The sequence below is a fragment of the Mobula hypostoma genome, chromosome 1 (assembly GCF_963921235.1).
Source record: "Mobula hypostoma chromosome 1, sMobHyp1.1, whole genome shotgun sequence".
NCBI classification, from domain to species: Eukaryota; Metazoa; Chordata; class Chondrichthyes; order Myliobatiformes; family Myliobatidae; genus Mobula; species Mobula hypostoma.
Genome location: NC_086097.1, coordinates 208,001,406 through 208,016,323, shown reverse-complemented (window position 1 = coordinate 208,016,323; position 14,918 = coordinate 208,001,406). Strand labels below are relative to the sequence as shown.

The 14,918-nt window shown below is 40.2% G+C and overlaps 1 protein-coding gene across 3 annotated transcripts in view; it reads left to right on the top strand.

Moving 5' to 3' along the window:
* atp6v1h (ATPase H+ transporting V1 subunit H) overlaps positions 1-14,918 on the top strand; it is a 98,648-nt gene that overhangs the window by 8,930 nt on the left and 74,800 nt on the right. For all 3 annotated transcript variants that reach the window (XR_010019857.1, XM_063063600.1, XM_063063610.1), the window contains exons 3-4: positions 9,294-9,393; positions 12,303-12,392. Coding sequence is in view for 2 of the 3 variants with exons in the window: in XM_063063600.1 (XP_062919670.1) it covers positions 9,294-9,393; positions 12,303-12,392 (190 nt within the window). In the remaining variant the exon portion in view is untranslated. The remainder of the gene's footprint in view (positions 1-9,293; positions 9,394-12,302; positions 12,393-14,918) is intronic.

Here is a 14,918-nt window from a genome sequence, read left to right as displayed (position 1 = left end):
GGGGGCCTTTGATGCTGCTTTCCTGTTGCGGTGCTCCTTGTAAATATGCTTAGTGAAAGGGAGCGAGTTACCTGTGATGGACTGGACTGTCAAAAGTTTTCGATAATATGACGAATGTATGCAAACTTCAAAGAAAGTAAAGGTGCTGTGTGCCTTTTTTGAACTGGCACTTGCATGCTGGTCGTGGGACAGGTCCTCTGATACGATAACGCCGAGGAATTTAAAGTTGCTGACCCTCTCCACTTCTGATCCCCCGTTGATGACGAGCTCATGGACCTCCAGTTTCCTCCCGTAGTCAATCAGCTCTTTGGTTTTGCTGATACCTAGTGATAGATTATTGTTGTGGCACATTCAGTCAGATTTTTATATCTCCCTCCATTCAGGACCCTCACCATTGAGGCCATGCTCTCTTCTCACTGCTGCCATTGGGAAGGAAGTGCTAGAAGGAGCCTTTGGACCCACACCACCAAGTTCAGGAACAGTTGTTATCAAAATATGCATACTGTATACAACCTTGAGATTTGTTAGCTTAAGGGCAGCCACAAAACAAAGAAACCCAATAGAATCCATTTTAATGAAAAAAAGACCCAATGTGCAGAAAAAAATCGTGCAAGCAATAAAAGTCAGCAAATAACATTCAGAACTGGTTCATGAAAGTGGGTCCACAAGCATGAAGCCAGATCATCACTGCAGCCATCAGGCTCTTGAACCAGAGTGGAAAACTTCACTCTCCCTCACACTGAACTGATCCCACAATCTATGGACTAGCTTCCAAGTACTCTTCATCTCATGTTCTTGATATTTATTGTTTATTATTATTATTTTTTGTTTTCTTTTTGTGTTTGCACAGTTTGTTGTCTTCTGCGTGTTGTTTGTCTACATTGTATGCAATTTTCCATTGATTCTATGGTACTTCTTTGTATTAATTGTGAATGCTCACAAGAAAATGCATCTCAGGTGACTGAGAATAAATTTACTTTGAATTTGAACTTTGATAATAGCAATTGAGTGCTGTGCTCAGGTCAGATTCTCTGATATGACAATATCGAGGAATTTAAAGTTACTGACCTTCTCCACCTCTGATCCCCTGATGAGAACAGGCTCGTGGACCTCCGGTTTCTTCCTCCTGGAGGTAATAATAAGCTCTTTAGTTCTGCTGGTGTTCAGTGAGAGGTTGCTGTTGTCAACCATCTTTTCAATCTCCCTCTATGCCTATTTATCAACTTTGATTCGGTTAACAACAGTGGTGTTTTTCACCACACTTAAATATGGCATCAGTTTTGATGAAGGGCCGTGGCCTGAAACGTTGACTGTATTCTTTTCCATAGATGCTGCCTGGCCTGCCAAGTTCCTCCAGCATCTTGTGTGTGTTGTTGAATTTAGTAGCCATTTTTTAAGTACTTGCATTTGAATTTTTGCAGTAATAATCTTCTGTGATGGTTTATTTAGTTTATATCTCCGGAAGCTAAATTGTTTTCCATTGATCTTAATGACATTTTATTTGATGTTTATGTTATATCATATTACAGAAAGTCATTTAGTCACCCTTCCAGCCCCTCTCTCTAAGTAATCTCCCTACCCACTTCTACACATGCCAGATCTGGTTCCATCTGCCCAACACTCCCCACCTTTGGTCTAAATACACCTCTGTGCAAATGTGTGTTGGACTTCCTAGCTGAAAGATCTCAGATGGTCAGGATGCACAACCGCTCCTCTCATGTCGTGATCAACATTTATGGCCCTAGCATTGTGCTGAGCTCGTTACTGTAGACTGTGCTCACACGTGACTGCACAGCCAAACACCCATGTAATCATGTTATAACCATATATAACCATATAACAATTACAGCATGGAAACAGGCCATCTCGGCCCTTCTAGTCCGTGCCGAACTCTTACTCTCACCAAGCCCCACTGACCTGCACTCAGCCCATAACCTTCCATTTCTTTCCTGTCCATATAGCTATCCAATTTAACTTTAAATGACAACATCAAACCTGCCTCAACCATTTCTGCTGGAAGCTCGTTCTACACAGCTACCACTCTCTGAGTAAAGAAGTTCCCCCTCATGTTACCCCTAAACTTTTGCCCTTTAACTTTCAACTCATGTCCTCTTGTTTGAATCTCCCCTACTCTCAATGGAAAAAGCCTATCCATGTCCACTCTATCTATCCCCCTCATAATTTTAAATACCTCTATCAAGTCCCCCCTCAACCTTCTATGTTTCAAAGAATAAAGAGCCAACTTGTTCAACCTTTCTCTGTAACTTAGGTGATGAAACCCGGGTAAAATTCTGGTAAATCTTCTCTGTACGCTCTCTATTTTGTTGACATCTTTCCTATAATTCGGTGACCAAAACTGTACACAATACTCCAAATTTGGCCTCACCAATGCCTTGTACAATTTCAACATTACATTCCAACTCCTACACTCAATGCTCTGGTTAATAAAGGCCAGCATACCAAAAGCTTTCTTCACCACCCTATCCACATGAGATTCCACCTTCAGGGAACTATGCACCATTATTCCTAGATCCCTCTGCTCTACTGCATTCTTCATTGCCCGACCATTTACCATGTATGTCCTATTTTGATTAGTCCTACCAAAATGTAACACTTCACATTTATTGGTATTAAACTCCATCTGCCATCTTTCAGCCCGCTCTTCTAACTGGCCTAAATCTCTCTGCAAGCTTTGAAAACCTACTTCATTATCCACAACTCCACCTATCACCTGCATACTTACTAATCCAATTTACCACCCCATCATCCAGATCATTAATGTGTATGACAAATAACATTGGACCCAGTACAGATCCCTGAGGCACACCACCAGTCACCGGCCTCCAATCTGACAAACAGTTATCCACCACCACTCTGTGGCGTCTCCCATCTAGCCACTGCTGAATCCATTTTACTACTTCAATATTAATACCTAACGATTAAACCTTCCTAACCAACCTTCCGTGTGGGACCTTGTCAAAGGTCTTACTGAAGTCCATATAGACAACATCCCCTGCTTTACCCTCGTCAACTTTCCTAGTAACCGCTTCAAAAAATTCAATAAGATTTGTCAAACATGACCTTCCATGCACTAATCCATGTCGACTGTTCCTAATCAGACCCTGTCTATGCAGATAATTATATATACCATCCCTAAGAATACTTCCCATCAATTTACCCACCACTGACGTCAAACTCACAGGCCGATAATTGCTAGGTTTGCTCTTAGAACTCTTTTTAAACAATGGAACAACATGAGCAATACTCCAATCCTCAGGCACCATGCCTGTTTCTAATGACATTTGAAATATTTCTGTCAGAGCCCCTGCTATTTGCACACTAAATTTCCTCAAGGTCTTAGGGAATATCCTGTCAGGGCCCGGAGACTTATCCACTTTTATATTCCTTAAAATCTCCAGTACTTCCTCTTCTTTAATCATCATAGTTTCCATAACTTCCCTACCTGTTTCTCTTATCTTACTCAATTCAATATCCTTCTCCTTAGTGAATACCAAAGAAAAGAAATTGTTTAGAATCTCCCCCATCTCTTTTGGCTCCACACATAGTTGTCCACTCTGGTTCTCTAAGGGGCCAAGTTTATCTCTCACTATCCTTTTGCTATTAATATAACGGTAGAAACCCTTGGGATTTATTTTCCCCTTACTTGTCAAAGCAACCTCCTATCTTCTTTTAGCTTTTCTAATTTCTTTCTTAAGATTCTTTTTACATTCTTTATATTCCTCAAGCACCTCATATTCTCCATGCTGCCTATATTTATTGTAGATATCTCTCTTTTTCTCTCAAACTTTTAACCTTTCTTTTTATCCTAACAGGAACATAAAGATTCTGTACTCTCAAAATTTCAGCTATAAGCGACTTCCATTTCTCTATTACATTCTTCCTATAAAACAAATTGTCGCAGTCCACTCCTTCTAAATCCTTTCGCATCTCCTCAAAGTTAGCCTTTCTCCAATCAAAAATCCCAACCCTGGGTCCAGACCTACCCTTCTCCATAATTATATTGAAACTAATAGCATTGTGATCACTGGATATGAAGTGCTCCCCAACACAAACCTCCATCACCTGACCTATCTCATTCCCTAACAGGAGATCCAACCACTGCCTCTTCTCTAGTTGGTACCTCTATGTATTGCTGCAAAAAAAGTATCCTGCACACATTTTACAAACTCCAAACCATCCAGCCCATTTACAGTATGGGCTTCCCAGTCTTTGTGTGGAAAATTAAAATCTCCCACAATCACAACGTGTGCTTACTACAAATATCTGCTATCTCTTTACAAATTTGCTCCTCCAATTCTTGCTCCCCATTTGCTGGTCTATAATATACCCCCATAAGAGTTATTACACCTTTCCTATTCCTCAATTCCACCCAAATAGCTTCCCTAGACGAGCCCTGTAATCTATCCTGCCAGAGCACCCCTGTAATATTTTCCAACACCTCCCCCTCTTGTCCCTCTGATTCTATCACACCTGAAGTAATTAAATCCAGGAATATTTAGTGTCAATCACACCCCTCCTGTAACCATGTTTCACTGATAGCTACCACATCAATCCATGCTTTAAGCTGCTCCACCTTTCTTATAATGCTCCCAGCATTAAAATAAATGCATTTAAGAAATTTTCCACCTCTTACTCTCTATTTTATCACTAACTGTGCAAACAACTTTACTATTTTCTTTTTCTTCCTTCTTCCCTACATCTGTTCCTACATTCCGGTTCCCCTCCTCCCGCATATCTAGTTTAAATCCACTGGAGCCTCTCTAGCAAATCTACCTGCAAGAATATTTGTCCCCCTCCAGTTCAGATGTAGACCGTCCTGCCGGAAGAGGTCCCACCTTCCCTGGAAAATTGCCCAATTATCTATAAATCTGAAGCCCTCCCTCCTGCACCATGTCTTCAGCCACATGTTGATCTGCACTATCTTACTATTTCTAAACCTGCCTGCACGTGACACTGGTAGCAATCCTGAGATTGCTATCCTGGAGGACCTGTCCTTTAACTTGGCTCCTAACTCCCTAAGCTCACCTTTCAGGACCTCCTCACTCTTCCTACCCACGTCATTGGTCCCTACATGGACCACGACATCCGGCTGCTCACCCTCCCTCCTGAGAATACCGAGGACTCGATCTGAGATATCGCAGACCTTGCCACCAGGGAGGCAACAGACCATCTGGGATTCTCGATCTCTTCCACAGAACCTTTTACCTGTCTCCCTAACTATCGAATCCCCTATCTCTACTGCTCTCCTCCTTTCCCTCCTTCCCTTCTGAGTTGAGGGTCCCGTCTCGGTGCCAGAGATGCAACCACTGTAACTTGTCCCTGGTAGGTTGTCCCCATCAACAGTATCCAAAATGATGTACTTATTATTGGTGGGAATGGCCACAGGGGTGCTCTGCTCATTCTGTCTATTCCCCTTCCCTCTCCTGACAGTCACCTAGCTACTTGTCTCCCGACCCTTCGGGCTGACTATCTCCCTGTAACTCCTGTCTATTTCTTCCTCTGCCTCCTGAATGATCCGAAGTTCATCTAGCTCCAGCTCCCTAACTCGGTTTGTCAGGAGCTGCAGCTGGATGCACCTTTCGCCGGTGTAGTTATCAGGATGATTGTGCTTGCCCTGACTTCCCACATCCTGCAGACGGAGCACTCAACTGCCCGAACTGCTGCCTCCATTACCTACTGTTAAGGTAATTAGATTTATTAAAGGAACTACCCAACCTTACCTCACTTGGAGTGAAGCTCTTCCTTAGCCTCCTTCTTACTCTGTCTCCCTCTACTCCTTTGCCCGCTACAACGTCTCCCGCTGCCTCATGGTCCAACTTACATGTGCTTGCGCAGTCGTGCCCTGTTCAACTGTCGAAGAAAATGACTGACTTTCACAAACTGTTCTCTTTTAAATACTCCCGCTGCCTCATGGGCCGACTTGCACGCGCTTGCGCAGTCGTGCCCCATTCAACTGCCGAAGAAAAGTTTGCTGATGGGGCTCATCACCAACAATGAAGAGATGGCCTACAGAGAGGAGGTGGAAGAGGTCCAGGCCTGGTGCCAGGCAAATTACCTCTTCCTTAATGTCAACAAGACAAAGAAGATGGTTACCGATTTCAGGAGAAATTGCACCACTCTTTACATTGGTGACACAGTAGTGGAAACCGCAAGCAGTTTCAAAACTTCTGGGACTGCACATCACACACAAGCTCTCATGATCCAGACAGATTTTACACAGATAAGTTCACCAAAGCTTCTACTTTCTGAGGAGACTGAAGAGAGCTGGACTATGCACATTTATACTTACTTTATTCTACAGTTGCACATCCTAATATGCTGCATCCCTGCCTGGTATGGAAACTGCACTGCGACAGACAAGAAGGCTCCACAGCAGGTAGTCAAAGCTGCCCAGTACATCACCAACAGCAGCCTACCTGTCATCAAGGACATGTATACAGAAAGGTGCCAGAAAAGGCCAGCATCATAAATATCCGATTAGTCCTGCTCATAGACTGTTTGCCCCACTCCTATCAGGAAGAAGACTACTTAGCAAGCATTCACGCCAGGACTACCAGGCTCTTCAACAGCTACTTTTTCCAGCCGTAAGGCTAACCAGTACCTTCACTTACTAACCCACCCTCCACATCCCACACCACTACTGCTTTATCATTTCCTGTCAGTCACCTTGTGTACAGACACTCCTGTGCCTAGTGTCATTTTATGGATATGCAATCAATCTTTGTATATATAAGCTATCTTATGTATGTGTAATAAAAAAAAATTGTGCTCTTTATTTTTTTTTGCACTGCATCGGATTCAGACTAACAATTATTTCATTCTCCTTTATACTTTGTACTGGAAATGGCATTAAACAATCTTGAATCTTGATCTCAAATCTTCTCCCATTCCACCAATGCCTACCAACCACAGTCTCACTCCTCTCTTTCACCTGTTTGTATTGGCTATCCTCTGCACTCAGTGTTGATGTAGGGTCACAACCCAAAACATCAAAAAATCACTTTGCGTCCACAGATGCTGCTTGACCCACTGACTTCCCCCCATCAATTACTCAAAGGCTCCTCATCGTGCTGCATAAGTCATTATAATGGTAGCACCCTCGCTAAAAGAAAATAGACCGATATCTGTAAAATTAGATATAACAAAACTTCCCAAGCAGGGTCACAGCTAGAAAACTGGAAAGATTGGGCTTTGACAGTAATAGCAATAATTAATCTGTCTAATTTTAATTGTAAAAAGGTAACTAACATTTTAACTGTCTAAATTATCATATGTATGTATCATGCAAACTGTGAAAAGTTTTTTAAAAGTTCAGATATGTATTTGCTATTTCACTCGGTACTGTCGAAGATTAGATTAATTAGCTATTTACTATCTTATGGAGTGACATTCAGGTCTAATTTGAGTATTTAACTGCTGCATAAAATTTGATACCTGTCTGCAGTCTTATGAAGCTAATTAAATTGGCGTTTTAGCTTTAGTCTTTTACAAGTAACTTGTTGAAAGTAATAGCAATACAACATTAAAATGAAATGGTCATGTAAGTATCTGGTCAAATATTTCATAAAGTTTTATAAATATTCAGAAGGGCACATAATGTATATAATTTTATTGGGAAAATTTTCAAAGGTGAAAAAAATTCAGTGGAATAAACAGCACCCCCCCAAATTTATTATGCAAAATGAAATCTGTAGATAATGAATAGCAATCCACTAGGTTAACTAAAGGACGATTGTGTGCTTTCTTCTTTGTCTTTGGCATCCATTGAATTCTTGTTATGGACCCAAGCTCCCAACAATTCTTTCAGTAATTGGAGATAAGATCCTGGAACGTATTTGCTGCTCATTGGAATCAGAACTCGTACAAAACATGAGACGTTTGAAGAATTCCAGCAAAGTTAGATTACTCATCAGTGTATATCCTGGTTAATGTCTGAAGATCGCATTTTCCAGTGCATTGGCTGAAGTTTGGGACTGATGATTGGTCCGAAGAGTTATTGTTGAGTCCACATGGAATGCGAATTGCCTCTTGAATTTTGTACCAGTTCAGTTCTGACATAGAATGAGAACAAATTGAGATGGATGATTGAGCAAAGATTTAGAGGTAGGAAAGGGAGATAAGTGAAAAGTAAAAAAATAATACAGATGCAGGAAATTTGAGATGAAACCAGAAAATAGTGGAGGTACTCAACGGGTCAAGCAGTATCAGTAGAAGGAGCTATAGATTTAACACTGGATCCGTGCAGAAGGAATTATGTTTATTTAAAATGATTTTACTTTGTTTTAATTTTAGATTTTAACTTTTTAAGCTATTAAAGGTATCAAATTAAAAAAAAAAGATGCTTAAACTTTGATAACTGGCCATCATGCTCATTAGTCTAGCCAGATTATTAAGTTTTTTAAAAACTGGACACTTCCAATGTGCAAGTATGACATTTGAAAATTTAAAAAGAAAGCTATGAATACTTAATTTTAAAATTTAAATCGACAATTTGTTCATCACTGGAAGGAATGGGAAGTGGTCTGTGCTAGGTCCGTGCTGGTACAAGATACCTTTGTGTATTTAAAAACGCAAACACGAGGAAATCTGCAGATACTGAAATTTCAAGCAGTGCACATAATAGTTGCTGGTGAATGCAGCAGGCCAGGCAGCATCTCTAGGAAGAGGTACAGTCACCGTTTCGGGCTGAGACGAAGGGTCTCGGTCCGAAATATCGACTGTACCTCTTCCTAGAGATGCTGCCTGGCCTACTGCGTTCACCAGCAACTTTTATGTGTGTTACCATTGTGTATTCCCCATTTGTAAGTAGTAGGAGATTACCAGAGCCTAGAACAGACTTGTCTTGGATCTTATTTGGGGGAACAGAAACTAACGTGTGACAAAGATTATATGAATTCTAGGTAAAAATGCTAACACTAAATTTGCTGAGGATAATGCAAGAAAACGTCAGGACTTCCTTGGAAATGCCAGTTTTTTTTCTTTCCACTGCTACTTGCTTCCCTGATTTCCACCCATCCACAAAACAGATCTTTACCATCAGCTTGTGTTAGAATTTGTCTTTTTTTTTGCTCAATCTAGGTTCAATAGATGATGCCTGATTTGCTGAATTCCTCAGCTCCTTTATGTGTTGCTCCAGATTTCCAGCATTCGCTGTGGCGTGTCTCCATTGAAGTTATTTTGTTTGCATTTGAACAGTGTAAACCTCTTAATAATTCTTTTCCTACAGCAGATACATTTGAATTATCAATTATTAAGAACTGTGCTCTCCTCAGGGGCCAGATGATTTCCAGTGAAGATTGTGAGTTCATTAAAAAGTTTGAAGCTGCTCGTGCAGAAGATAAACAGCGTATCCTGGATAATGAAGGTCACCAGGTAAAATCTGGACTGCGTGCATTATATTTTTAGTTTATCGTTGTAACTTAGACTTATCTTGGCAGAAACTCCATGTTGATGGATAGAAAATCCTTTTAGATTTTAACTTAGTATTGAAATACACGTGATATATTGTTCTTAAATGATACAACTACAAATTTAAGAACAGCATATACCATGTTGTACCTCCCTTTGTTGGTTGTGAGTTGATCGCCTTCAATACAAAATATTTTGTTATTAGCATAATTTTTATTTTGCCTTTGTAGTAATAGTTTCGTTACTTTCCTTGGTAGATAATTGTACTAACAGACCCTAAATTGGTAGTTAGGATGAGGCGTTGCTATGTGAGGGAGTCGCAGGGTAGTAATCTAATGTTGAGTTAACAGAGTGCAGTGATGGTGGAAGGAATTTAGAGTAAGTGGAGGAGTTCTTTGGGGGTACAACATTATGTAAGAAATACACTGTATGCTGTAAGAAAGCATATAGTGCATTGGCCTTCATCAATCGTGGGATTGAGTTTAAGGTAGTGTTGCAGCTATATAGGACCCTGGTCAGACCCCACTTGGAGTACTGTGCTCAGTTCTGATCACCTCACTACAGGAAGGATGTGGAAACCATAGAAAAGGTGCAGAGGAGATTTACAAGGATGTTGCCTGGATAGGGGAGCATGCCTTATGAGAATAGGTTGAGTGAACTCGGCCTTTTCTCCTTGGAGCGACGGAGGATGAGAGGTGACCTGATATAAGTGTATAAGATGATGAGCGGCTTTGATCGTGTGGATAGTCAGAGGCTTTTTCCCAGGGCTGAAATGACTAGCACGAGAGGGCGTAGTTTTAAGGTGCTTGGAAGTGGGTACAGAAGATATGTCGGGGTAAGTTTTTTATGCAGAGAGTGGTGAGTGCGTGGAATGGGCTTCCAGTGACGGTAGTGGAGGCGGATACAATAAGGTCTTTTAAGAGACTCCTGGATAGGTACATGGAGCTCAGAAAAATAGAGGGCTGTGGGTAACCCTAAGTAATTTCTAAGGTAAGTACATATTCAGCACAGCTTTGTGGGCCGAAGAGCCTGTATTGTGCTGTAGGTTTTCTATGTTTCTATTATGTTCTCAGAGGAAACCAGAGAGCAGTGTGACCATTCCTTCATCTGAGACAAACGTCAGACTTTTTTTTTAACAGGAGATTTCAGTCTCTTGGCCTCAGTATTGAGTGGAAACAGTATCAAAGTACATAAATCTCACCATATACAACCCTGAGATTCCATTTCTTTTGTAGAATCACAGTACGTCCAAGTAACACAATAGAAATAATGAAAGACCACACCCAACAGGGCGGACACCAACCATTGTGCAAGAAAAAACAACAAACTGTAAATACTAAAAGAATGAAAAACAAATCAGGAACATTAGGTAAAGAGTCCTTTTAAAGTGAGTCCAGTTCAGTGCGAGCATTTCAGTGATGGGGCATTGAAGCTGAGTGGTTTCCTCTTTGGTTCAAGAGCCTGTTGATTGAAGGGTAATAACTGTTCCTGTATCTGGTGGTGTGAATCCTGAGACTCCTGTACCACCTTCCTGATGGCAGCAGCAAGAGAGAACATGACCTGGCTGGTGGGGGTCCCTGATATTGGATGTTGCTTTCTAGAAATAGTGCTCAATGGTGTGGAGGGCTTTACCTGGTCCATATCCACTACTTTTTGTAGGTTTTTTCGTACAAGGCCATTGGTGTTGCCACAGCAGGCCATGATGCAACAACTCAATATTCTCACCGCCACACATCTACAGAAATGTGTCAAAGTTTTAGATGTCATGCCAAATATTTGCAAACTTCTAAGGAAGTAGTGGTGATGCTGTGCTTTCTTTGAAACTGCACTTGCATGCCAGGCCCAGGGTAATTCCTCTGAAATGGTACCAGTGAAGAACTTAACATTGCTGACCCTCCACCTCTGATCTCCTGATGAGGACTGGCTCATGGACCTCCGGTTTCCTCCACCTGAAGTCAATAATCAGCTCCTTGGTCTTGCTGACATTGAGTGAGAGGTCGTTGTTGTGACACAACTCAGCCAGATTTTCTATCTCCCTCCTATGTTCTGATTCATCGCAACTTATGATTCGGCCAATGACAGGGGCGTCGCTAGGAGCTGTGCTTAGCTTCACAGTCATAAGTGAAAAGCAAGTAGAGCGGGGGGCTAAGCACACTACCTTGTAGCCACCTCTGATTGTGGAGGAGATGTTGTTGCCAATCTGAACTGGGGCCTGCAAGTGAAAAAATTGAGGATCCAATTGCACAAGGAGGTATTGAGGCCAAGGTCTTGAAACTTACTGATTAGTTTTGCAGGGGTGATAATATTGAATGCCAAGCTGTAAGCAATGAAGAGCATTCTGATGTATGCATCAAGGCTGTTCCAGGGTTGAGTGAAGAGCTAATGAAATGGCATCTGCTGTGGACCTGTTGTGCCATTGACAAATTAGAGCAGATCCAAGTTGTTTCTCAAGCAGTGGTTGATGTGTTTCATCACCAACCTCTCAAAGCACTTAATCACAATGGATGTAAGTGCTATCAGATGATAGTCATTGAGGCTGATTTCCATATTCTACCAGTATATCAGTATAATTGAAGCCTTCTTGAAGCAGGTGGGTACCTCAGATTGCCGAAGTGAGAGGTTAAAGTTATCAGTGGATACTCTGGCCATTTGATCAGCTTAGTTCTTCAGTACTCGATACTATAGTAAAGCTGAGTTCAGAATATAAAGAACTAAGTTGTGTAATACTGCCCATCAGTCATTGGAACTAGTCTTGTAGATAGCATGATATTTGTGTATTGTATATTTTCAGATGTTTACAAATATACTGCTTCAGTATCATTTTAGGAACTATTTTGTACTTACTGCTTTAAGGATTTGTTTATTTCTTTTAGTGTGCCAAAACTTTCTTGAATTTAATGACCCACATTTCCAAGGAGCAAACTGTGCAGTACATTCTGACGATGATTGATGATATGCTGCAGGTATGTATACAATTGCAAGATAACATTGTATAAGTGATGATATTTTAAACCATGTCTCTGTTTTCTGAAGCATTCTTAAAATTATGTTCTGGTTTTGAAAAATTACAATGTAAATGGTGAGGATTTACTTTGAATGTAAAAAGCATAGAGATATAACATTGGATAAAATTAAAGCCAATTGTCCAATGTTCACTTCAGAAACAATTGAATTCTGTTATCTGAGTTGAGATAATCATGTTTTAGTTCAGGAGAGTTGTATGATAGTTTGTTCAGAATAAATGTCTGACTTCTTAAATTCTCATTTCTCTTTGGCACAGGTTTTGAATGTATTCAAATATGTATCTTTACCCAAACTTCTTTAAAGAACTAAACTGCACAGGTTCCCCGCCAACTGCCAAGAGAAGACGTAATGCCATATGATTTTTGAAGAACCATCTTACACATGGCGACCGTTTCTGTTGTTACTTTTCCCAAGACATCATCAGTTTCACTGCTTATACTCTTTAAGGCTGCAGCACCAGTTTTAATCTGCTATACTCCTTGCAACTCCATAAAAATGGGAATGAAATTGATGCAAAGCAATTTCTTTCTGAAATGTCTAGTTTACTTCTGCACTTGGGAGGTAACTGTAAGATATGTGTGTCTCCTGGCAGGAAAAACACCTAAAATAACAAGATCCTAACCAATTGCATGGAAGAGAGGTGTAGACTCCATTTCCGCAATTAAAGTATACATTTTTCCATGAACTTGGACTATTTCTTATTGGACAGGAGCTTTGTTGAATTACAATATTTTTCTGATTGCCAATGAAAATTCCAGTCATTACCTCATTTAGGACAATGTAAAGTGTAATTGCATGAACGACAGTATGCCCTTCTGGAATGGTACCTTCTGAACTCGAGCAAAAGGTAGCTTTTCTAGTGAACACATGAAAAGATTTAATAGCTTTGTCATAAATATTAGATGTGGATATATCCCAGCATAAGATGTGAATAAGGTCAGATATAATGCTGATTATATTTACCTAGAAGACCCAGTTATGACGGTATTTGGGGGGGGGTGGTATGATCATTGTATATTTTTCTCCCTTGAGAATAATGAATGATAAGTATAATGTCAACATCGCCATTGCTGAAATGTTTAATAAAGAGGAATATGTTTGTTCTGGGTCTGCAGGAATGCCTAGCATTAATTGAAAATTTTGAAGTGTGTGGTAAGCACTTGTTTATAAAATGATTCTTTAATCAGCCACTATCATTGTGTATTGATCCCTTACACAACTTTTTGTTATTTTTGTTTTGCACCAGTATAAAATACCGTTTTTTTTGGTTAGACCTCTGCTGTTAACAATATTTAAACCTGTATGATTAATTCTACCTTATCTGATTTCGAGGCTGGAAAAAATAATCCATTCATTTCTTTGAATCTAAGGATAAGCTTTATATGTTTTCTCTAAGTTAGGTCATAATATCCATGTGGTGTCAGTTTTATTAAGGAAGTTGTATTTTTAAACTTGAAACTGATTAATTTTATGACCTCAATCCTGTTTATTATCAGTATGGATAAACAATTGAAGATGGACCTTTGATTTGACATTGTTCCTATTCATACTTTCTTTCTTAAACATCCGGCTGTATTCAATATCAGTTTCATAGTTCAAAATACCATTTTAGATAAATTTTCAGAAGGCTTATACTGAACAACTACTAAAGAAAAGTAAAGACCTTGTCCAGCAATGGAATATAGTAGAGGAATATACTTTCTTCTGTTCGACTTTTGCCACTGCTGCTTCCTTTTCAGGTACTGCCATGTCCTTGATATTGAACGCTTGTGCCTTCCACCTTTAGAGCTCCCTCCACTCTGCTGAGATTTTTCTGATCATACTAAAATAGCAAGGAAAGTTTCTTTTTCTCCATTTTTTAAACTCCAGCCAGAATCACTTGAGTGTAAATATATCAACTTCAGGAGAAGTTGTAGTTAAGAAAGGATCTAGTGCTTTCCCAGTGTGTTTGACAAATAAACTCTTCTCTGGCTTCCAGCCAGGTACAGGTATTGATTAAAACTGAGGTTTTGATGACACACTCTGCCATCTTCATTAGGAATGATGCCTGGCCTGTGTAATTCAGTGGTATATATATCCCTGTTATCCATCCGTCCCTCCTGATTGGTTAGTCCTCATCCAGTCAGGTTTCTGCAGTGCCATCTTGTTTACAATTGAATTCCAGTTCTTATTTAGAGCGAGACCTTCGTCTTTGTTAAAATTCTTTTGCCTCTAAAATTTATACTATTTCGGATGTGGAGAGTTTCCACGAGGAAACAAGGCGATTATGCATAGCACTCCTACAGAATGGTTAGGTGGTGAAGGAAATCAAATTAAAAGGGCCAACAGAAAAACCAGGAAACCGAACAATGAGGAGGAACCTGTCACTATGGTCTGTCTTCCCTATATTTCTATGGTTTCTGGAACGATTGCTGGGATCCTGAAGAAATATTGGATCAATACTATCCACAAACCGATAAGAAAGC